Here is a 23,957-nt window from a genome sequence, read left to right as displayed (position 1 = left end):
TTTCCTGCATGTACTCTTAAATTAGGTATAGGATGAATAAAATAGTAATGATTTATGTATATTTTAAAACACATCAGATATCTTAGAAGTCTTGACTCCCTCAGGGAAAATAAAATGGATGGCAATAAGTTAAACTACAGGAGAGCATCACAGGAGGAGGAATATAGATTTATATATGTCTATTGATACAGAGCAATACTATGCAGTGTTCAATGATAAAAATAAATGAATCAAGGCTGCGTGTCAACATAAATCAATTGAAAATATCTTGGGAGAAGGAAAAGTAAGTCAGAGCCATGCATACAGTATTATTTCATTTACATAAAGTTGAAAAGCATCCAACAAAAACAGCACATTGTTTCATGATACATTTGTAAATGTGGTAGTAGTAGATAGAAGAAAAGGAACAATAGATACTACAAAATTTTTCCTATGAAGGAGAGGGGGAAAATGGGATTGAGGAAGAACGGTCACTTTTGGGTAACAGAGGTACTAGTAATAATATTTTATTTCTTAAGCTGACTTGGAGTTTTTGGTTTTTTTGCTTTGTCATATTTTTATAACTTACAAACGCATAAATCGTCTTTATGTATTCAGTATTAAAATTTAAAATACATAAAATGTACCAGAGAGGAAGGGAGAGGGGGACAATGGGGGGACATCAAAGAACATGTATAAAGGACACATAGACAAAGCTGAAGCAAGTCGGTTCAAAGGTGGGAGGTGGGGATGGGTAGGGCGGGGGGGGAGCGTCATGGTGGTGTGAAAATGGAGACAATTGTACTTGAACAATAAAAAATAAAAATAAAAATAAGTAAAATGCATAAAATGTCATTAAAATATTGAGGGAGATTGACATGGAAAGACTGGCCAAGGTTCCTGGCATGGCATTGTTCTAGGGGTTGGTATCTTTCAGGTGAAGTCACTGAAGCTTGCACAAGTTCTCCTGACAAAGTCAATATAAGTGACATTATCCTGATTCCTCTCAATACAGACTTTAGAACAATTAGCAAGAGATTCCTCCCCAGCGAGTGACAGGGCCAAGAAAGGTGGAAAAGTTTGAGGGCCCATGAGTCTTGCAAATTCAAAAAATTTACCATGTTGCTGTGTGAAAGGATAACAGAGAACCTCAGCATGCTCCAGCAATCCTGTGTTTGCAAATCACTGGTGGTTGTACAAGTTGCACAGCAGAATATAATTATACGTCCCCCCCCCCAAAAAAAAAGCCTGAACACACCACCTGAAACTAAGGTTAAGCTCCCAGGCATTGTGGACATTAAAAGAAAGAAAGAAAGATTCCTGCTTTTGAATGACTCTAACATCACAGTTCTTGGTGGCGAAGTGGTACATCTCATTGAGAAATAGGAGTTACAGAGAAGCCTGCCGAAAGATAATAAAAGCAATACTGAACCTGAAGATGGACCCCCTCCCTTTGTGCCTTTTGGACACACGTGTGTATCTTATGTCCAAGTAGGTAGCAAAGAACTTGATGGAAGAGAGAGATTTCAAGGTACAGTGCCTGTCAAACCTATAAATGATAATGATGAATTTGAAAAGTAAAGGACTGCTGCTGTTGCAGAAGTCGCAAAGAGCACAGAAACCTACACATTCGGAGGAGATGGTGGTGGTGTGGAAGTAACGGTAAACATTAGTTTAAGCCCAAACTGGACGATGATGGAGACATTAGGGTATTCAGAGTATAACTTTTTCCCACCTTCACTTTTGACCAAAACTTTTCTAGGATAGATTGCAATAATTTTACCACCAGTTTCCTTTCAGATGCACTAAAAGATTAGCTATAACCACTGACAACACGAAGAATACATTCAGACTTTCGTGTTTTAAAATAATCTCATGTTATTCTGCTAGGTGATAGGAAGCTAACTCCCACCGCCAAGCTAAGAGCATAATGAAAACCACTGGAAAGAGCTTCCTCTCACGTGACTTTCTTAAACCCTTGGGCGGAGACACGCTAACGTCGTGACGTCATTCGACGTGAGGACGTAAGCGGGCCGCGCAGTGTCTGTGTTCTCTAGGCTTCCGAAAGACTGGTTGAAATCTGTACGCAGGATCCTAGCCGCGGTATCTTGGAGAAAACCGAGCCAAGCGGGCGATGGCGCCTGCGCGTCTTGGGACCCCCTCCTGACTATTGTCGCGCGGGGGGATGTGGCCTCCAGTGGGTTGGGGCTGGTGGCGCGGACCCGCGCTCGCGGCGTGGGTTACCCGGGCTGCCTGTCGTGGGCAGCCACGGCCTCCCCGCGCGCGAACCCTCGGGGCTGCTGGCGAGTCCTGGGGTCTGGGCAGGCTCTACGGTTCTGCAGAGAGCAAGGTGACCGACCCATAATTTCTTATTAGCCACTTATTAAAAATTTGGAGGGTGCTTCTTGAGCTTTGGGAGATTCCAAGGGCTCCCTAAGACTACCTGTGAACGCAGGTAGCGATTCTGTAATGGAGGCGGAGCTGAGAGCACGCGCCGCTCGAGTTTCTGAAATCTCCACCGCTCACCACTGTGACCTTGGACAAGTCACTCTTCTGTGTGGTCTCTTGGGTGATGTCAGTAACTAAATCATTGTTTATGCGAGGCACTGGGGTGAACGGTTTGATTGTGTTACTTTAATAGTCCTAAAATCCCACCGAGAACCTGCTAGTATACCCTTCATTTTTTTTGAAACTTATTAGCCATGTGATCTGGGCAAGCTACTTGACCTTTATGTAAATATTTCTAAACTTGTTAGATGATACACTAATAAAACATTGAAAGCCGTTTTGTGAGGATTGCACGATGGAAGGCATAGAACTTCTTAGTCCAATTCCTAGAACATAAGAAGTGCTGGGTATGCCTTCTCTCCTGTTGTGTTTTAGATCAGCCAGACCAAACTTGTGTAATTCTGACTTTTTGTTCCTGTGGTTGGAGAAGGTGGGGGTTCAGGAACTCTAAAAACTACCCTATCTGATAACTGAAGAGATGTAATTTAGAAAAAAAAGTGAAGTAATTGATTGCAAGTTCTGAGATAGTTGAAAAAATAAGGCTTTACATAAAATTAGTTTTGACCATTTCTAAAATGTGGAATTTAAAAATTATGTTACAGTTGAAAATTCTTAAATATGATGTAGTCCTTTATAGCTCTTGAGTTGTGTGGTGGGTAAAAAGAAAACTTACAGGGCAAACAAATCAGGTTTAGTTGTTTTGTAGAATTTCTTTCAGATATAGTTGCACCGTTATTGTCTGCCTTAAATAGGAGCGTTTATAAAACAGGAAACTTAAAGCTTATGAGAATGTTTTTCATTGTAATTTCATGAGATTTTTTTCTTTGCTGATTATAAAATAACGATTTTACTGGAAAAATAAAATGTTTAGAGTACCAAAAAAATCTGATGTGTTTTACTTGAACACCAATTTTTAACAATTTATAATGATCCCAGTCAAAATTAAAGATGTATGCAACTAAAAATTGAGTTATGTTTTAAAATATTTTTGAATTTTGTTATGAAATAAGCTTTTTGTTTTTGCAGATGTGATTGATTTCCCTCTTCAGAGAAGTTGCTGAGTAACAAAATAGTATCTAAATTAAACTTTGAAGACTCAGGAGCACAGATTTTTAAATAGACTTAACTGGTGAATAGACTTAACTAGTGATTAAATGTGTGATGCTGGCAAAGGATTTCTTTCTTTTTTTTTTTTTTCTTCAGCTTTTCTGTAGCTTTTTTTGGCTCTAGGGGTTTCCTTAGACTCTGTATTCTAAGGCAGTTCATGAATTCTAGGTATCGCGTTCTCCTTTCAAGAAAATTCTGTTTCTCATGGACACTTTTAGTGGTAGAAATATAAAGAACTTTTGTTTAACTGTGTAGTGACCTTTGACAGTGAAACTAACATATTCAGTAAGGCATATTATAATTTGTTGCTTATGAGTTTAGCCATATGTGACTTTATTGTCAGAGTAATAATATAAACAATGTAGATGCTATAAATGAAGTTTTTCAAAGAAGGCTAAGATAATAGTCTTTGAATTAGTATACTTACTGCATATTGTATGAAATTTACAATCATAAGTATAATATTTCTTCTTTCTAGGAAAAAGTTGACATGTCTAGATTCCCTGTTGAAAATATTAGAAATTTCAGTATCATTGCCCATGTGGATCATGGAAAAAGTACTTTAGCTGACAGGCTCCTGGAATTAACAGGTATTTTCATTTTATATTATACACTTTTTGATGGCAATGAATAATTGATACTTTCACCATGCTTTTTAAATTTGGTTTTAATTTTATATGTAGTAGTGTTTCTTTTTATTTTTTTCTTTTTTAGATTTTTTAAATTTTCTTTTTAGACAGAGGGGGAGGGATGGAGAAAGAGAGGAAAAAACCCATCAATGTGTGGTTTTCTCTCACATACCCCCTACTGAGGACCTGGCCTGCAACCCAGGCATGTGCCCTGGCTGGGAATCGAACCAGAGACCCTGTGGTTCACAGGCCGGTACTCAATCTACTGAGCCACACCCGCGAAGGTGTTTCTTTTTAAAAGCCCATATAAATATGTGTTTCTGTTTATAGGGACAATTGATAAAACAAAGAATAATAAGCAAGTTCTCGATAAATTACAAGTGGAACGAGAAAGAGGAATCACTGTTAAAGCACAGACAGCATCTCTCTTTTATAATCATGAAGGAAGGCAGTACCTTTTAAATCTCATTGACACACCGGTGAGTTTAATATTAATTGTGTCTCCATTGTTAAAAGACAGCCTTGTACTAATAATGTAAACAGATCCTTGTTTAGTTTTTGAAATGAGCATTAAACACCTAACTTTGCGTTTTGTTTTCTCATTGTACTTTGGTTAATGTAAATTGTTTTACAAGCATGGGCTAAACAGAAGAAACCCATGAACGTGTTTTGGAATTATTATTATCTTTCATTGTTGTTCATGTATAGTTGCCTCCATTTTCCTGCCAGCACTCTCCCCTGCCCCACCCACACCCACCTCCCACCTTCAGTCCTATCCCCCACTTTGGCTTTGTCCATGGGTCCTTTATACATGTTCCTTGATGACCCTTCCCTTCTTTCCCATTATCCACCTCCTCCCTCCCCCACAGTTACTGTCCATTTGTTCTTTATTTCAATGTCTCTGGTTATATTTTTCTTGCTTGCTTGTTTTGCTGATTAGGTTCCACTTGTTGGTGAGGTCATATCGCAGGAGTGTCAAACTCATTTTCACTGGGGGCCACATCAGCTTCACGGTTGCCTTCAAAGGGCCAAATGTAATTTTAGGTCTGTATAAATGTAACTACTCCTTAACTGTTAAGAGAGAGCTCGGCACTGCCACTGGGTAGAAACAAGGTGCCGGGCCAGATGAAACAAGGTGGAGGGCCGGATTCAGCCTGCGGGCCTTGTGTTTGCCACTTGTGCTATATGGTATTTGTCTTTCACCAAGTGGAATCAATGGATTTGTCATAATGCTCCCTCCTAAAAAAATTACAGCTAACATTTAGAGGTATCAATGTTTTTTGTTTCTTAGGGCCATGTTGACTTTAGTTATGAAGTATCAAGGTCCCTCTCTGCTTGCCAGGGTGTTTTACTTGTGGTTGATGCGAATGAGGTAGGTACTTTTAATTTTATATGATGTGACATACTGTTTGGTTGTTTCAAGATGTTTTCCTTAAAATGTGTTTTGGAAATAGAATTTTTTTGTGTTTAAAAAAATAAGGTTTATTGTATTACTTAACCAAAATCATAAGTTTTGGTCCTGTTAATATAAAGTTTTATTACACTAAAAACTTCTTGTGAAGCAGACTAATTCATCTTTCAAATCTTTTAAGCTCATCAGAGGAATTGTTTAATTATATGTATTTTTTAAATCCTTATCTGAGGATATGTTTATTGATTTTAGAGAGAGAGGAAGGGAGAGAGAGAGAAACATTGATTGGTTGCCTCTCATATGCGCCCTGACCGGGAATTGAACCCCCAACCTTTTGGTGTATGGGACGATGCTCCAACCAACTGAGCCACCCGGCCAGGGCTGATCAATTGCATTTTTTGTTGAAGTATGTCATACATATATCCTACAAAAAATACCCTCAATTTTTAACAGTTTTTAATCTGAGTTTTCCATATCAATTTTTAGCAAAACTAGAAAACAACTGTATATTTTGAGGCCATTTTGGGTGATTTTAAGGTAATAATAAGGGAAGTGTTAGATTTAAAGAAACATGCCAATAATATTACCATCTTCTTTTGTGTTATAAACAATCCATAGAAACCTATTTAGGAGATAACCATATAAGAGCTATGACATGGTATTTAAAATAAGCTTTTGATTCATTCAGTTTCTCACAAACTGTTCATTCAAAATCCAGAGATTTTTTTTTTGTTGTGTTAAACCTTCCCTGATTCTGCCAAGAAAGTCAGCCTCTACCTTACATACCTAGTGCTGGGCTTTCTAAACTGCATCACATGGCTGTGCCCTGTCGTAGGCTTCGGTGACCTTGAGGGTCCGTGTCACCTTTGTGTCTCCAGTGCCTAGTATGGTTCCTTCCAATAAATGCGCTCTGAGGTGAAGGCACAGAGAAAAATTGGTGCGTGGAAGTACAGATACCATAGTTTGCCTTACTCCTCTGCTTTTGTCAATGTGTGGAATGGTCTTGAATTAGAAGTTTTGAGCTAGATGGTAGAATGAGCATCTCAGTATCCTGTGTCTTGATTTTCCAGGGTATTCAAGCCCAAACTGTGGCAAACTTCTTTCTTGCCTTTGAAGCACAGCTCTCAGTAATTCCAGTTATAAACAAGGTAATTATAATGAGACAACAATGTTATTTATCATTGGACATTCTAAAATTAGTGTGTGAATATCAAGAGTACTATTTCTTTACACGAGGGACTTCACTATTTATTAAATGTATTATTTCTTTGAATTGCAAGTGATGGGAATGTAACTCATATTCCAACAAACTTGCATGTACTTGAGAAAATAGTTACCCTAAATTATGTGGAGTGATGGAGGGCTGTTTCTGTAGGAAAGGATGCATGCGGGACAGCTAAAATATATGTTACACTAAACTGTGTGTGTATAGGAAAAGGAAAGGAGCTTGTGATCTACACGTTATACATGCAATATGAGGTCTGTCCAGATGGTATCCAGTCATGTGATATGAAAAATAGAAAAATGTACTGAAGATGCAGGATACAAGAAACATTGTCCATGTGACAATGAGGCCTCAGTCCCCTTCAAAGTAGGCGCCTTGGGACCTCCCACAGTTGTTCTAGTCACCATCAGCTGCCCTGTTGTATTTTCTTGAATGTCATTGATGGTCTGAAATCTATTCCTCTTCAAATGTGATTTTATTTCGGGAAAAGATAGAAGGTGTAGGGTGTCACACCTGGGCTGTAGTGGGGCTGAATCAATCACCTGGATGACTTGATGTTTTGCTAAACAATTCTGCATGAGACATGATGCATGAGCAGGCATGTTGTTGTGATGAAGCTGCCAATCACCAGTTGCCCATAGCTGTGGCCTTCTGAATCATCTGAATACTTTCTGTGGAGGAATGTTTAAGCTTAACACAAAATGTGATGCAGATTCACTGCTATACTCACTCGGTCATTTTGAATGTGACGGCCACACAGTGCATATGTCTTAATTGTGTCTACCACCCCCACTGGCTATTACACTGAATTCTTCATTGTTCACATATGTGCATTCCAGTCCACTTTCCTTGGCTGCCAGGTTACATCAATGTCGCCCAAACCATTCTTGTTATGTTAACAATGGCTGGACTTATTCTGGACAGATATCATATAATAGTTAAAGTGCAAAGCTGAGCACTGTGAAGAGGCTTAACTTTTATTTTATTTTTTAATAATAAGTTAAGCTTAATTAAAAAATCTGTACTGCCTTTAGTATATTTTTTGAGATTGGAGTTGAGTTTGAAAGAAGCAAGGTTGACCCGTAGGTAAGACAGTTTGTTGTCGTAAGCCCCATCTAACTTACCAAATCTGTTTACCTGGTTTAACTGAGGAGTTGGCTTGGAACTCTGCTCCGCTCTGAGCAACTGACTGCCTGATGTTTGCATGCTCTGCATTCCGCCCTCTGCTTGTCAGCTGCCGTGTTTATTAAAATTTTATTTCTTATCCCTACATTATTTTAATCCTTTTGAAAGGAAAATTATAGAGGGGCCAGTTATGCTTTCAACTACCTCCAGATACTATGATTTCATATGTAATACACTTTGTTTTTATTAAATTAAGACAATGAATTCCTTTTTCTTTTAAGATAGATCTGAAGAATGCTGATCCTGAAAGGGTTGAAAAACAAATTGAAAAGGTGTTCGATATTCCAAGTGATGAGTGTATTAAGGTAAAATACCTTTTTTCCCCACGACTTTTTGAAAATCTCAGGTAATTGGCCTAAGTTTAATTTCAGAGTACTCTATTTGATAACCCATCATTATACAGTGTTTTTATAGTTTTACAAAATTGTTTTTATTAATATTTCATTTGATTCTCACCAAAAATTCTTATTACATGGCTAGGGCAGATAGAAATTATTCTTATACAGTTGAAAGAACAAGCTCAAAGATTTTATCACTTTTTAAGATTACAGATCTAGTTAGCGCGTGTGCCAGGACTAAAATGTAGGTCTTCTGCAACGCGTCACAATATTATTTGCTGTATGCCGTTTTGATTCTACGGAAATAATTTCTTTGCAGGGCTGATTCAAACTACCTTCAAGCGTTTGTATGTATTCTTGGAATTGGCAGATAACTTTTTTTTAAATAAAAGAGTTAGCTAGAGTAATAATCTTAGAAAACAATAGATTTTATTTATGTCAAAGATAATACTATTTTGAATTTGAATTGTTAAATTTACCTTTCTAGTGCTGGTTTGGGTGTTAAATAGCCACAGTCAAATTATGCTTTGCTACATGCGTGTGTAGTAAGCATGTCAATGCTTCGTACAACGGTATAATGTTTAGCTCTCACTTTCAATCTCTTTTAAATTTTCTAAAAGCAATTTTCAAGTGATGCATTTTTTGTTTGTTTAACCTCAACACAGTGGATGATTACATACAACTTGGTAATGACTGAAAAAGCAGTCTTTTTTTTTTCTTGAATATGCACACACACAGAATTCAATGGTTTTTTAATATGAAGTCACCCAGTATGAGGCAGTCCTGAAATTTTGGTTTCATAAGTTGGATTGTTATATTAAAGTTTAATGAACTATTCTAATTTTAATACATCTTTACAAAATTCATTCAGATACTTGTTTGGTATATGCCAGCTAGGGGCGCAGCAGTGAACAGGACAGACAAGATCCCTTCTCACTGTGTTTATATTCTACTTGGGAGGCAGTCATTAAATAAGTAAAGGAAGTACTAAACATTAATTATCGAATGAGACAGATGTTGTCAAGGAAATTCATTCAACAGCTTACATTGTTTCAGGTGGAGCACCATAGTTAACAATGGATAAAAGATACTACACAGAGTAACTTAGGGAAGTCCTCCCTGGGGAACTAAGACCTGAAGAAGTTAAGACTTGTGACAGTTGCATTCTAGGAGGAGGAAAGAGTAAGTGGAAAGGCTTCACATGTTTGGCAAGGGTTGGCGTACTTATGGAATAAAAAGGAGGCAGTTTAATGAGATGGCTTCGTACCAGGAGATGGGAATCAAGTCATGCAGGACTCGCTGCCCTACAGAGTTTTAAAATCATCCTGAGATAGTGAAAGGATTTTAAAGCAAGAGAGGAAATAAACCGATCATTCGGGTTGCCTTATAGAGAATGATTGGAAAAGAGTAAGGAGAGATAAGGTAAATCAGCTTGCAGTAATAGCCCAGGTACAAAATGGTGGTGGCTAAGTCTGTGATTGTTGGTGGTGTTGGAGAAGTGGGCAGATTTGATGTGTATTTTGTAGATATAATAGATTTGCTTGTGGGTTACAAGTAAGGAAGTGAAATACAAGGACAAATCAGGGGCTTTGAGTTTGAGAACCTAATCCAATATTGGTATGAAAATGGAGAAGACCTGTGGAGAAACAGATAGAGGGGAAAATAGAAAGCTCTCTATTGGACGTAAGTTGGAAATGTCTGTTCCACATCCTAGTAGAGATAATTACATAAGTTACAACCCAGGCACTCATAGAGAGGGCTGGGCAGAGGCAGCTATTTAGGATTCGTCAGCTTGTATGCGCGATTGAGGCCGTGGAAATGGATGCAGTTTCCTAGGGGGAGAGTGCAGGTGGAGGAGTCCTAGGAGTCAGACTACCTTATTGTCAGTCTTTACAGTGTTGTAAGAACTGGAGAAGGATTAGAGAAAGTGATTCAGAATGGAAGTGCGGAATGATTGAGTTTTCAGGAAAGTGGGAATAATTCTCAGATTGTTAACAAGAGACAAGGCAGAGGGTGCAAATGGATTTGTGTATTTGGATAAGTTTTTGATGTTTTCTGTTTCCTTAAATGAAATGAGAGGAACAGTTGTCGAAAGAGAGAGAGGAAAGTGTGCAAACTGAAGGAAGATGGGGTGTATTACCTCACTGCATGTGGTAACGTGAATTTACTGGGGGATGAGGCCTGGGACCGCCAGGAAGTGTTAACTACCTAGTGGGATCTGTGGCCATGAATTCACAGAAACTAGCCAGACCAGTTACTTGACTTTTCTCCAGGTGTGTTAAGCTGCTCTGGTTATAAGCATAGAACAGGCATATTTGAACACAGTCACGGTTGAGGTTTTCCTATCTGCTTATCATAGAGAATAGAAAGTGGTTGAACAGTGATTATAAATAGTGGACCTTAGAGGCTCAACTGGAAAAGAGGGAGTGGAGGACTAATGGATAATTTTAAAAAGTCATCCATTCAGTGGATTAGAGATTGTGATCTTAAAGGATTGTTCAGACAAGGTACTAGAAACTAGAGCGGTGGTTTTCATTAGGGATTAGTTTTGCGGGCCAAGAAACCTGTGGCAGTGTCTGGAGACATTTTTTTATTGTCACAGTGAGGGGTAGTGCTACTGGCATCTTGTGGATAGATGAGATCCCACAGATGCTGTTAAATGTCATACACAGAATACACCCCCCAGCAGAATTATTCAGCCCAAAATGCCTTTGCTGCTGAGTTGGAAACCTGATCTAGAGGGAGTTTGGAGGGTAAGAGGAGGTGTTCAGGGACTGGATTTTGAAATCAAAATTTCAGAAACAGTGCAGGTACTGGTGATGGCAAAGGTCAGACATGCACACGTGTTGGGAGTCTTGGCTTTTTCAGCGATAAGAACAGTAGTGGTAACATGCCTTTTGTGCTACCTGTATGCCATCCACACGTACTGTTTATCTGTCCGCACTGCCACCTTGAGATCTAGGCAAAATTTGAATAATTACTTTACTTATCCGATGAAGAACTCGAAGCTCAAAGAAATGCGTGGGCATCAGAGTCAAACATCCCACGCAGTCATGGTTGTTGCCGAGGGCTGTCGAGCTCGCTGCTCTTACAGCACCGTGTTCAGAAAGCTCTTGTAACTTCACGAGAGCCGCGGAGTCCCCTGGCTGTACTGCAGGGACGTCTGTCCACAAACTGTGCGCTCACTGCTTGTATGGTGCTCTTTAAATGTATTGATAGCTGTTAGAGTTCTTTATTTATTCTGCTGATAAGGCTCCGTTACCAGGGTAGAAGAAAGGCAGAATTTTAAGTTTAAATGTTTGTCTGTTTCCATATATGTTTTTAGATTTCTGCTAAAATGGGAACGAATGTTGAAAGTGTTCTTCAGGCAGTCATTGAAAGAATACCCCCGTAAGTTTTTTGCCACTTTTGTACTGTTTATCTTTAATAGTACAAAGACCATCAATATGATGTATTATTTTAGTTTAGTAGATAGGGAAAGTATACTCTTGTGGACAGAGAAAATACCTTTTTTAATTTATAGTAATGTAGAAAGCAAATACAGACAGAAAAATAAGAGAAAAATGATAGGGATCTTATAGCAATTAATGCAATAAGGAGACTTGAATACAGTGACAGTTACTATTCTTTGTTTTAATACTGAACAAATATATTTCATCAGTTTTATAAGTGTTTTTAATACAGTCATTTACTTAAAACTCCAGTTTGAATTAAAACATATGAAAATAGACATTATACCTTATTTTATGGAAAGATCTTTTTATTTTGGCTGTCAGTTTTCAAACTTTCTGAATGACTAGAATAAATTAAGCATAGTATTTGAGTTAAAATAGGCATTTTATTATTAGGGTTTTAATGTACTATGTTGTGTATTTACTTATTTTTAATAGTCCTAATGGACATCGCAAAAATCCCCTGAGAGCTCTGGTGTTTGACTCCACCTTTGACCAGTATAGGGGCGTGGTAGCCAATGTAGCATTATTTGATGGAGTGGTTTCCAAAGGAGATAAAATTGTATCTGCACATACTCAAAAGGCATATGAAGTTAATGAAGTAGGAGTTCTGAATCCTAATGAGCAGCCAACTCATAAACTGTAAGTATTCTACGGTAGTGCTGAAAATGCACTTGTATGATTCCGTCCTTTCTCAGCTTGGTGTACTTAGAATGATCCTCATATGGACACGCAGAAGGAAAAAACAAAAACGAAAACTTGATTTTTTAATGCAACTACCTAGTGAATAATCTTTTGAAAGGAATGTAATGTGTGAAGGATAGTAGAAATTTGATATATTCTTATGCCTTTTGTCTAGTCATAACTAATTCTGTGATCCAGTGCAGATAGGATTCTATATTGATGTATTTCATGAGACGGGGAAAAATAGTTCCCTCGCCCATATCCATATTCATACTGAGTGTCATTCTGACATTTAATTTTTTATAATTAGACTTTTCAATATACAAGTAGTAAAGACAGTGTCATAACTCTTTCCATTGGTGTGCGATTCGTGGCAGAACTTTGATTAGAATTCCTCTGTGCGGGGTTAGCAAGGTAGTGTGCGCTGGAAAAACCGAGTTCTGAGCTCACTTGTCGATATTTGAATGCCTCTCCACCAGGACCCTGGATGCTGACGAGGTAAAGTACCTTGGACACATAGTTGGAGCTTTCTGTGGTCTTTGTCTTCTTATGTGTAAACTTAAGAGACTGAACAAGGTGACTGTATGGGCCACACTTGACAGTTCAATGTGGTATGTCTAAACCTAGCACATTTTGCTCACCACACTTTTCATTTGAGAGTTATAACGTAGTTTATCTTAACTATACGCAAACACTTCTAGAGTCTGTCTGTATTCTGCCATATGTGATTATGTAGGAAATTTGCTTGAAAAGTAAAAACTAAGCTAAAACTGAAATCTTGTGATTTGCTCTTTTCCTACAAAAGGAACATCAAATAGATGTCCGATTTGTTGAGAATTCACTTATTTCTGGTTGTTTTTTAAAAGAACGTTTGTACCACAATTCATAAACAGTGTTTTACACTAAAAGAAGTGTTTTATGTTTCTGCATGTACTACTCTCACTGTGTTTACATTATACTCAGTTGGTATTTAATATGCAGAGTCATGAAAAAGGCCTTAGACTTATTGTCGGTAATGGATTTCAGGGTATGGTATGTGCTTGTGCTGGTTATACTTGAGTTGGGAATTGATAAGCAGCACTTAGTTTCAGGTTCATGAGGTTTTATTTGGAAGGTGATCATTTCCAGGAAAGCTAGAGCTTATTGTGAGTGTGCACTTGAAACATGAAAGCAGTAAATATTTCCGTATAATAATTTTATTTAGATATGCAGGACAGGTGGGCTATCTGATTGCTGGGATGAAAGATGTCACTGAAGCACAAATAGGAGACACATTATATTTACACAAACAACCCGTGGAGCCCTTGCCTGGGTTTAAATCAGCGAAACCAATGGTATTTGCAGGTGAGGAGCTCACATGTTCAAAGGATGAGGGTCAATTGTTTTCTGTCATTTGAAATAAAACTTACCAGAAATACTCATCTTAAATAACAGCTAATCCCAGGATACTCTGTTTTGTGTGTGTGTGCGTGTGTACTGTTTACATATTAGCTAATTTCATATGTAGAGTAAAACTTAACATGGGGAATAATTGCCTAGTTTCTTTTAGGAAATGGGCTCTCTGAGCCATGGGAGAGCATAGTACTAAGGATTTCCTCCTTGTTTCCTTAGAGAGTAGGTCATTATATTTAAAATATGTTTCTGGTTTATTACCGCATCTCTCCCCTGAGCTGGACTTTCTTTACTAGTGTACTAGTGTGGACATGGCAGAGAATAGTGTCGCCTCTCGTAGGAGTAACTTCCCAAGCTTTTACTGCTGTGTGGAATCACAGACATTTGGAAGAGGACGACCCGATGGAAGGCCATCAAGTTGCTCTGTGCTGGGTGTCCATTCCGACCTTGTTGTTCTCCCTCAGTATCTCTCATTGGGAATTAGGGACTTTGTTTCTCCCCACAGTTAGGCAAAGTCAGCATTTGGATTTTGAGGGTTTGGGAGGTGAGGGCTTGAGGTGTCAGATGAAAGAGAATCTGATGAATCACTTGCTTCCTAGTTTTTGTCAGTGAATTGAAAAAGGCAAAATTTATTTTTGATTTTGATGGATAATGTCATAGAGAATTAAGAATTCAGTGTAGTTTCCATTTCTACTTCTTTTATTAACTGTTAATGTAGTCTCATTTGCGGTTGTGGAATGCATTGCATTTTTTTTCTTGAAATAAGCACAATGTGTTTTCCTAGGCCTAATTCCCATGGTTCTTTTTAGTTTTCTTTATATTTTTGCAAAATCATAAAAAGACCACTTGCAGTATGAATCCAGTTGTAAATTCATTAAGGCTATGAGACTTGCAAGATACTTTAAGTCAGTGTAACTTCATATGCATAGTTTTTGACAAACTGGTATTTTAGTGAATGAAATATAAGAAAACTTTTCACATGTGAAAATTAGAAATCATTATATCCTTAGGCATGTACCCTGTGGATCAGTCTGAATATAACAACCTGAAGAGTGCTGTAGAAAGACTGACTTTGAATGACTCCAGTGTGACAGTCCATCGGGATAATAGCCTTGCTCTCGGTGCTGGTTGGAGGTAAGATTCAGTAACATCGTAGGGTTCCACGTTTATAGAAAAGTAAAGTTTAAAAGGTGTTACCCTTGAACATTTCTGAAGATAAGTTTCCTGTGGGTGTAAAGTGAAATAAAATATCTTCCTATTTCACACTGTGGATTCATATTCTCTAGGTAAGTTTTATAGCAATTTTAAGTAGAATCCAGTGCAACATTGGAATCTTACTTAATGAAATCATGCTAGCATTGAATTATGAGGTGAATTGCTTGAATGACTTTTGATTCCACCCCTTCCCCACAAAGTAACGATATAGAGCCCATGGGAGGTAAACATTTTGGAATTTGGCTTTTTCTCCCCAGATTGGGATTTCTTGGACTTTTGCATATGGAAGTTTTCAACCAGCGACTGGAGCAAGAATATAATGCTTCAGTCATTTTGACAACTCCTACCGTCCCATATAAAGCTGTTCTTTCATCAGCCAAATTGATAAAGGTACTGTTGTGAGTCAGGGTACAAGGAAGAACTAAATGTGTATGCAGAATGCCAGGGCCACATGGTACACCATTAGCTGACAGCCTATTAAAACTACATATTTCCTGATTAATAGCAGTAAAAGTTGAGTTACCTTATGATTAGTGATGGAGAAACTATGTGAAAAATAATTTGTGCAGCATTTTACTTGATAAAATATCCATATTATCAATACTAGTCTGTTACTGAATTAGTAATGAAAATACTGTTCTAAATCCAGTGCAGAGATAATGAATATACATTTTGGTCGTAATTATCTTATTAAAAGAATGAAGTGTTCATTCCTTCCTGGCTGTAGGATATCTTAGATTTCAAGTTAATGATAGGGACAACACTGTATTCTAGCTCAGTAGCAATATGTTTATTTCAAAGAAATAATAACTTTGGCATCTGTAAGTATTTTCCAACAAAATTAACTTAGGAAACTGATTTAATGCCATATAAAGGAGAGATTACAATATATTATTAACATCCTACTTTTCTATATGATACATGAAATATGTTTAGTGAATGTGTATCACCAGAATATATTGCTTGTTAAATAATACAGTTGGAGGGTTTTTAAATCCAAAGCATGTTAAGGTAATATAACTTTAAGGGATTCTGTTGTTTTTGTTAATTGTAACAACTTCAATAACAAAATAAATTTTAACATATACTTTAAATTAAAACATGGTAATTATTTATTAAGACTTATTCTCTACTGTTGCTGATATTTCTTATTTTTAGGAATACAGAGAAAAGGAAATTACAATCATCAATCCTGCACAGTTCCCTGATAAATCAAACGTATCAGAATATTTGGAGCCAGTTGTTTTGGGCACCATTATAACACCAGATGAATATACTGGAAAAATAATGATGCTTTGCCAGGTAAATGTAATACAATTTAATATAAAAGTAAATTTTCATCCTCTCAAGCAGTTTCAAAAGATTTCTCAGAATTTGTAATGCATTTTCTCAAAGATCTATATATCCATACATATACACATATATAGAGATACCTTTATATATATAAATATACATACACATACTCTAAAAATTATTTTGATTTCATATAAGAAAAAATAGAGCCAGAGTTTTGATCAACTTTGTAAGTTCACTAAATATTTTACCCCAAAGGAAAGAAATTTTACACTTATTTTTCCTGAGTAGATAAAATTATAATTTCTTTTATACTTTTTGAGTATTTGATACTGAATATAGTTTGGAATGTACTAGTAATACTTGATACACCATTAATTGGAACGTGTTTTCCATTTTGCTTTAGTTCTCACCGTATTATAATAAATGATTTGTTCCAAATACTGGATATAATGATAGTCCTCTAAAATACCTATTTGAAATACTCTGACCGATATTGGAAAGAACTTTTAAATGATGACTAATGGACTTGAATTTTAATTCTGTTATCATAAACTAGATTATAACTTCCGTTAGTCACTTAATTTTGCTGATCCTGTTTATCTGTAAAACAAGAAATTAAGAACTTTGACTTTATCTGTATTTACCTTTGACTCATTGTTAAATGAAATATTTCATAATTTGAAAAGATAAAATTGTTAAATACAAAGGATTAAGACCTTTGGTGTATACTGTAACTTAAACACGAAATCATTCTCCCTGTATTATAAATACTGCTTGCAGGTTTTTACTACACAATTAGGGAAATGTTCCTTCATTTTGTCTACTCTTTATTAACATTTGTAAGGTAATACTTAAGGTGGTAGTTGATATCTGACTATATTAATTTCAGATCATTATTTGAATAGGTGATCATTAAACACATTCTATTCTGTCCATTTTAGGCTCGAAGAGCACTTCAGAAGAATATGATGTTTATTGATCAAAATAGAGTTATGCTTAAATATCTCTTACCTTTGAATGAAATCGTGGTGGATTTTTATGATTCTTTGAAGTCCCTGTCTTCTGGATATGCTAGGTAAGTATTTAATGGGCAAGTCAGATACTGGAACCATTTTTTTGAAATATTGACCAGCAAGAGTATCTAATCTCTTCATTGTATTTTGCATAGTACTTAACATGTTATGCTTAGTGATGTTTGTTGAAGAGAGAAAGAATTTTTAGCAACGTTTTAGGCAGTGATATGGTTTTAGAGAGTATTACTATCACCTTGCAACCTTCATGGTTTAGAAATGAAACCTATTTGTAGTTCTAGGTACCAGCGTCTTTTAAAATTATGACAGTAAGAATACATATGTTCTTGTTTCTAATTGGAAAGACATGTAAGCATAATTGGAATTTTATTAGACTGTGTTTTATAAGTTAAAACTGTGTTCTGATTAGCATTGTAAGCTTTAACCATTTTATTAATAGCTGACACTAAATGCTTATATTTGCTAGGTTAGGCTCTGTTCTAAACACTTCGTTATGCACTGGGTCCTGTTTAAGTGCTTTACATGCATTAACTTAGGTCATCCTCAGAAAAGCCCTGTAAAGGTTCAGACCGAAGAACCATATCTGAAATCCCTAAGTCCCATTCATTAATGGCTGATTGTCAATGCCATAGCATTTATTTAACTGAAAATAGAAAACTAAAACACCCAGCTTATGAATTTGAGAATGACCCACTGGTATATAATATTATTTATAGCCAGCCAGCTGTGGGGAGGGAACATTGGGAAGAAAGTGACATTTGCCTTCAATTATCCATTTTCCTAGACTAGCTTTCCAATATCTCTTCCTTCCCCTTTAGAGAATCTTCCCCTGCCTCATCTCACAAATGTGCAGATGGTAAAGTTTGTTCCTTACTGTGATCATTTAGATCCATTCTGCTGAAATGTGTATGTAACATTTTGAAGGAAAGTAAAATCCTTTGGGGGAGGTACAAAAAAGGAAGGTATTTTGAAAAAAAAAAAATAATATTTTGGGAAGTATAATGTTTATCTATTGGTTGGACATTTTTCCTTGTTAGTTTTGATTATGAAGATGCAGGCTACCAAACCGCAGAACTTGTGAAAATGGATATTCTGCTGAATGGAAATATTGTAGAGGAGCTAATAACTATTGTACACAAGTAAGTGAATAGAAACTAATCATGGAATGTGAAAGTAACCACTTTTGACATATTTTTAATCAGTTATTAGTTGCTCTATTTTGCCAGCTATATTTTGAAAACTTAAAGGTAAGTAATTAAATTTTACTAATACTAGTTTTTTTTTCCATTCTTTATCCATGCTTCTTCTTCAGAATTATTAAAACATAAAAGGAGAATAGGTATGATAGTCAAAAAGAATAGTGCCATGGGAAGAAATATTTCCCTTACCAGGTATGATAAAAAAAGGAAAATGTTTTTCTTTAACTTTATGATCGGTTTAGAATTGAGAATAAAAAGTTTTTGATCTTCATAAAAATTTATAATAGAAGTGAAATGTACGCTAGATGCTCAGGAAATAGTAGATAGTGGATTGGTTAAAATAACTTATGGAACACTCATATAATTTGTTTTAAACCATTAAGACTATATTGTGGATTATTATTGAGTGACATAAAAGTGCTTATTAAATAAAATGGAACAATGAACTGTAGTCCAAACTGTAAAAAAACCCAATATATGTATGTAGAAAAATAACTAGAAGGAAATGTTTAACATAACCATTCTAAATTGTTTATCAGTGGTTTTGTGTGGGTGAGGGAAAGGCATCAAGAATGCTTTTTATTCTCTAATGTATATTTTTCTTTATTTTTTGTACTAGATCATGTTATGTTTGCAGCCAGGAAAATTGTTTCTTCAAAAAGTGATGTTTATGATAAATGAGATCTATTTGAACATCCTTAAGGAATCACCTTTGCATTGATTATGCATACGGTCTAGAAAGTTACTTAAAATTCTTATTTCGTGTCAGTAAATACTTGAATTTCCTCTGATTCAGAGACAAAGCACAGACTGTTGGCAAAACCATATGTGAGCGTCTGAAGGATTCTCTTCCTAGGCAGCTGTTTGAGATAGCAATTCAGGCTGCCATTGGAAGTAAAGTCATTGCGAGAGAAACGTGAGTTGAAATTCCTTTTTTTTCCTGGTTGATTTTAGAAATGATATACCTAGAAAATGAAATATTGAAAACTTTAACATTGGCCAAAGCCAGCAATTTTTCATTCATTGTGCCATCTGGTGTGAATGAATCAAAATTGTACCTATTTTTTTTGTCAGATCAGCAAAAAATGTATTTTTTGGTGTGCTGCAGAATTTAAGTAATTAGTGTATGTGTATGAGATGAAAAAGGTTGAAAATTACTAGTGTAAGCTTTATTACTACTCGTAGAAACATTAATTTGTGTCTTAATTACACTAATTTAAGTGATGATGGTTACTTTTAATTACTTATATAACACCTCTGGGTAATATTACTTACATTTATTAGTATAATGTATATGAGTTTGAGAAATTGCTTTATTTCTATTCATTTTATCGAATGACTGTTAATTTCCTAGGTAAGAAATTTCTGTAAAGTGTTTATGGTTTTATCTCTTCAAGTAGATGATAAACTAATAGGAACTAAAACTGAAAAGGTTTTGGAGACATTCTTCCTAAAGACAAAAACTAAGATGATTTTTACTTGAAACATTCCTCAGAGCTAGTCAAGGTGTAAATCAGAAAGGTGAGAGGAATGCTGATTTCGTGTTAAGCTTTTGCACTCTAGAACACAGACTTCACGCGTGACACAAGAGACACAGGAGACGGGAGTGTGAGTGAGAAGCCGGCCTTTCTCGTGTTACGGTGAACCTGCCGTAAGGTTCAGGGCGCCTACGGAGCTGCTCTGCTGGTGACGGAGAGTGCGGGGTGTCCTGGAGCAGTTCCTCTTCTTTCCTCGATGGTCTATCAGTTTTATAGAATCTTGGAATACATTCTATGCCCACATTTGCAATGAATTTAATTTTCTAACACCATTTTGCTTTAGAGGCCGTCGTTTTATGTTTGTGAGCACCCGGCCATGAGGCACAGGGCAGCTGATAAACCGGGAACCTCCTGGAAAGCGCAGCTTAGAATAGTTAGCAAACATTGAGTATGCTGGGGTAGACAATGAAGAAAACACAGATTTTTGTATCTTTTCAAATACATAAAAATGGAGCTATTTTCACATTTCTCATCCTCCAAAATTCTCAGCAACGTTATTGGAATAAAAGATTAGTTTATAAGTGCTTGGATGGATATATTAAAATTTAGTTTACCCTAAAGTGAGTTCATGAAACTTAATATTTTTTGTATCCCTAGTCACTCTTGCCCCACATTCAGTGGAGTTAGTCATGATATAATAACCATTTTTAATTAATATTTTTGGAAGTGGAAGTGGTTATACTTTGAGGTTGAGCCAGCATTGACCTGATAGAGTGCAGCCGAGGTCATACCGTGCTTGAATTTGGCCTCAGCATTACCCACAAGCTTGACCTTTTTTATTCTTAGTAAAATATATGTTGGTACTCACTCTGAATTCTTTTTCTCTTTTATCCCAAACACATAAAATATTAAGAGCTACCTAGTGATTTGCTTATGGCACTTTTACATAGGTCTGACACTACCATTTAAATCTTTAATAAAGGTGAGACCTTGAAAATAAAACATTTTTAAACAGTATAACGAAGTTATGCACTGATAACAAATTTTTCTCTTTTACAGTGTGAAAGCCTATAGGAAAAATGTTTTGGCAAAATGTGTAAGTATTTACCTGATAAATGATAGATCTACTTTGAGTTTAAAATTAAACATGTATAAATATATTGGTTTCCACTGTTCATTTTTATAATACCCTTTATTTCGTCTCCAAGTTTTCTTTTTAAATCAGTAAATTTCAGCTTGACTATAATAGCATATTCATTTTGATAATGTTCTTAAATATTTTTCATCTTATTTATAAAAATGTCCTTGTATGGGATGCTAAGTACAGGGTCCAGCAGAAGTAATGCCTGCTTGGGTGTGGTCGCTAGGGTAACAACATGGGTGTAATAATTTACAGTTTTAATTTGAACACTTCACCTAAAATGTCATGTCGTGTTTTTGAGTGTGACGTTACGTTACAGAATTACATGCTTATGATTTTGTAAAAGATTTTGTAATAAAAAGGCATTGTTTGTACCAGACTTTGTATTTTATAACAGTTATGATAGGTAACACATTTATTTTGATCTAATTTATAAGGAAAGATTTTGAAGACAATGGCTAAACAGAGGAAAGAACGTGGGATTGAAACCCAACTCTCTTGCATTGGTTTGCCAAGTTTGTTGTCTCATCTATTAAAAAAAAGTCCCCAGCTCAGTTTTTATGAGAATCAAATGATGCTGTTTCTAAATCCTTTGCATAGGGACGGCCACAATTACGCCTAAGCAGGTTCCTGTACGAGACTACAGCTATATAATCTAAAATTTGGAGTCTTGAATCAGCAAGGAGTTTGATAATTTTTCCTTGACATGCATAATGTGGTACTGCATTTCCTTGTGGATCTTCATCTCCACCCAAAATAAAGCCTTTATCATTCTTGAAGGCAGTAAAAATAGGATCCGCCAGGAAGGGGAATAGGGAGGTGTATTTGCAGATGTCTTCCTCATGATTCATGGGTAGTAATTGTAAAGTGGTTGTACTGATGTCATCTTGTAAGATTATTTCTCTTTGGAGTGATTTACACTTCCAATTTTTAAAATATTTTTCAGTATGGTGGTGATATTACCCGAAAAATGAAGCTTTTGAAGAGGCAAGCAGAAGGAAAGAAAAAACTGAGGAAAGTTGGCAATGTTGAAGTTCCAAAAGATGCTTTTATAAAAGTTCTGAAGGCACACTCTGATAAATAATTGGTGTGAAAATAAAAGGATTTTTTATGAATTAAAAATTATTTATCTCTTAGTTTTTCTTACAAATCTATATAATATGTTGATACAGAATGAACATTATAAAATGTGCTTGTTACTTTCAGCGTTTTCAGATGTAAATAACCTATTGGTTTTTCTTTCAAAGGCAGTAGTGAATGGATAAGTTTGTACTCTGAAGCTGTATTTCCAGGCTTCAGATTTCTGCTCCACCACTTACTAGCAAGGTAAATTATCTCTCTTAGTCTGTTTATTCCTTGGTAAAATCAGATTTTCCTATTGCTTACCTGTGTAAGTTGTTACATGAGATAATATAGTTAAAGTGCTCCGAAGAGTGCATGACACATAGTAAGTGCTCAGTGAACCTTAAGTATTCTGTACATGTGCAGTGCTTTCAATCTGGATACATTCTCTTTTAACCTCTAAGAAAGTTTCACTGGTAGTAATGATGACACAAAAGAGTATTTTTCAAATTTATAGCATAAGCTTAAGTTCTCTTCCTTGGCCATGCTCTCAAACAGATGATTTTCATGATTTAAAGTTGTATGCCTTCTAAGTGTATTCCCCAGAGGACCTTGTTTCTAAGTATTTGCAAACATTAAAATTGTAAACTAGGACCCGAATGTTAGAATGGCCCCCGTGTCTGGTGATAGCAGCTGTGCTGATCTCTGTGTGCCTTCCCTCCCTTCCGCTACGCAGCCGTCAAGGTGCAGGTGCCGTCACAGCCCCATTTCATGGGGGAAGAAACTCGGACTTTGTACTGTCCAACATCGGTTTCTGACAGAGCTGGGGTTCCAGCTGGCTTCCTTCTCCAAACCCCAATTCCTAGCTACCACGCTTTATTGCCTCTTGTGAAAGTACCTGAGTGGTTTCTCAGTCTCTCCTTCACAGCAGCTTAGCTCCTAACCTAAGGAGTGAGAGTGGCCAGAAAGCCATTTCCTGAGGAGCTGGAGTGCAGGGACCTAAACTGCCCTCCTCACATCCAGGGCAGCGACGCAGGAAGACTGTGCCAGCGAACACATTGGAAGCACAGTAATAACTGGTGAGCCGTGCACCCAAGCCGGTATCGTCAGCTTTTTCACTATTGTTTCTTAACCTTCTAAGGTAGTTAGGGTAGTTTTCTGTAACCAGTACTGTATCACCAGGTGTGCCTGGAAGATGATACTGACTGACTATCATTTAAAAGCCACTGATAACACTTAAGGCTATTACAACTTCATTATCTGGAATTAAAGTGGTATATATGTTTTTTACCCTAACAGTTTTATTTTTATTTAACTTTTAGCTTATTTGCTATTTAAGTATTTTAAGGAACTTAACTAAATACATTTCAATCACTAATGCAATTAAGCAGGTACATTAGTAATGCTTATTCTTCTAGATGGGCTTATAACATGCAAAACATTCAGAGAAAAAGGGAGTGTTTTTACTCTCAAGGAACAAGACTAAGAAATTTTAGGCAGAGTCATTGTCTCAACTTAAATCTCCTATTTACATGATGACAACAACCGAAGTTATTAAGTGTAGGCTCAACAGCCACTATTAATTGTCAGAATACCTCAGATGCATATATTCAGTTTCACGTCTG

The 23,957-nt window shown here is 36.4% G+C and overlaps 1 protein-coding gene across 1 annotated transcript; it reads left to right on the top strand.

Moving 5' to 3' along the window:
* Nucleotides 1-2,005: 2,005 nt before the first annotated feature.
* Nucleotides 2,006-23,940, top strand: GUF1 (GTP binding elongation factor GUF1). Its single transcript, XM_024573841.4, has 18 exons — nucleotides 2,006-2,329; nucleotides 4,073-4,184; nucleotides 4,554-4,702; nucleotides 5,515-5,595; nucleotides 6,705-6,782; nucleotides 8,266-8,349; nucleotides 11,708-11,772; nucleotides 12,273-12,476; nucleotides 13,723-13,862; nucleotides 14,921-15,044; nucleotides 15,383-15,515; nucleotides 16,284-16,427; nucleotides 17,363-17,496; nucleotides 18,490-18,591; nucleotides 19,448-19,567; nucleotides 21,189-21,225; nucleotides 22,217-22,596; nucleotides 23,069-23,940. Exons 1-17 carry the CDS (start codon nucleotides 2,165-2,167, stop codon nucleotides 22,352-22,354), a joined length of 2,010 nt encoding a protein of 669 aa, XP_024429609.2. The 5' UTR covers nucleotides 2,006-2,164; the 3' UTR covers nucleotides 22,355-22,596; nucleotides 23,069-23,940.
* Nucleotides 23,941-23,957: the final 17 nt, after the last annotated feature.

The sequence above is a fragment of the Desmodus rotundus genome, chromosome 4, assembly GCF_022682495.2.
Source record: "Desmodus rotundus isolate HL8 chromosome 4, HLdesRot8A.1, whole genome shotgun sequence".
In the NCBI taxonomy this organism is placed as follows: domain Eukaryota; kingdom Metazoa; phylum Chordata; class Mammalia; order Chiroptera; family Phyllostomidae; genus Desmodus; species Desmodus rotundus.
The sequence above is the reverse complement of the archived record's forward strand: the minus strand, read 5'-3'. Positions and strand labels throughout refer to the sequence as shown.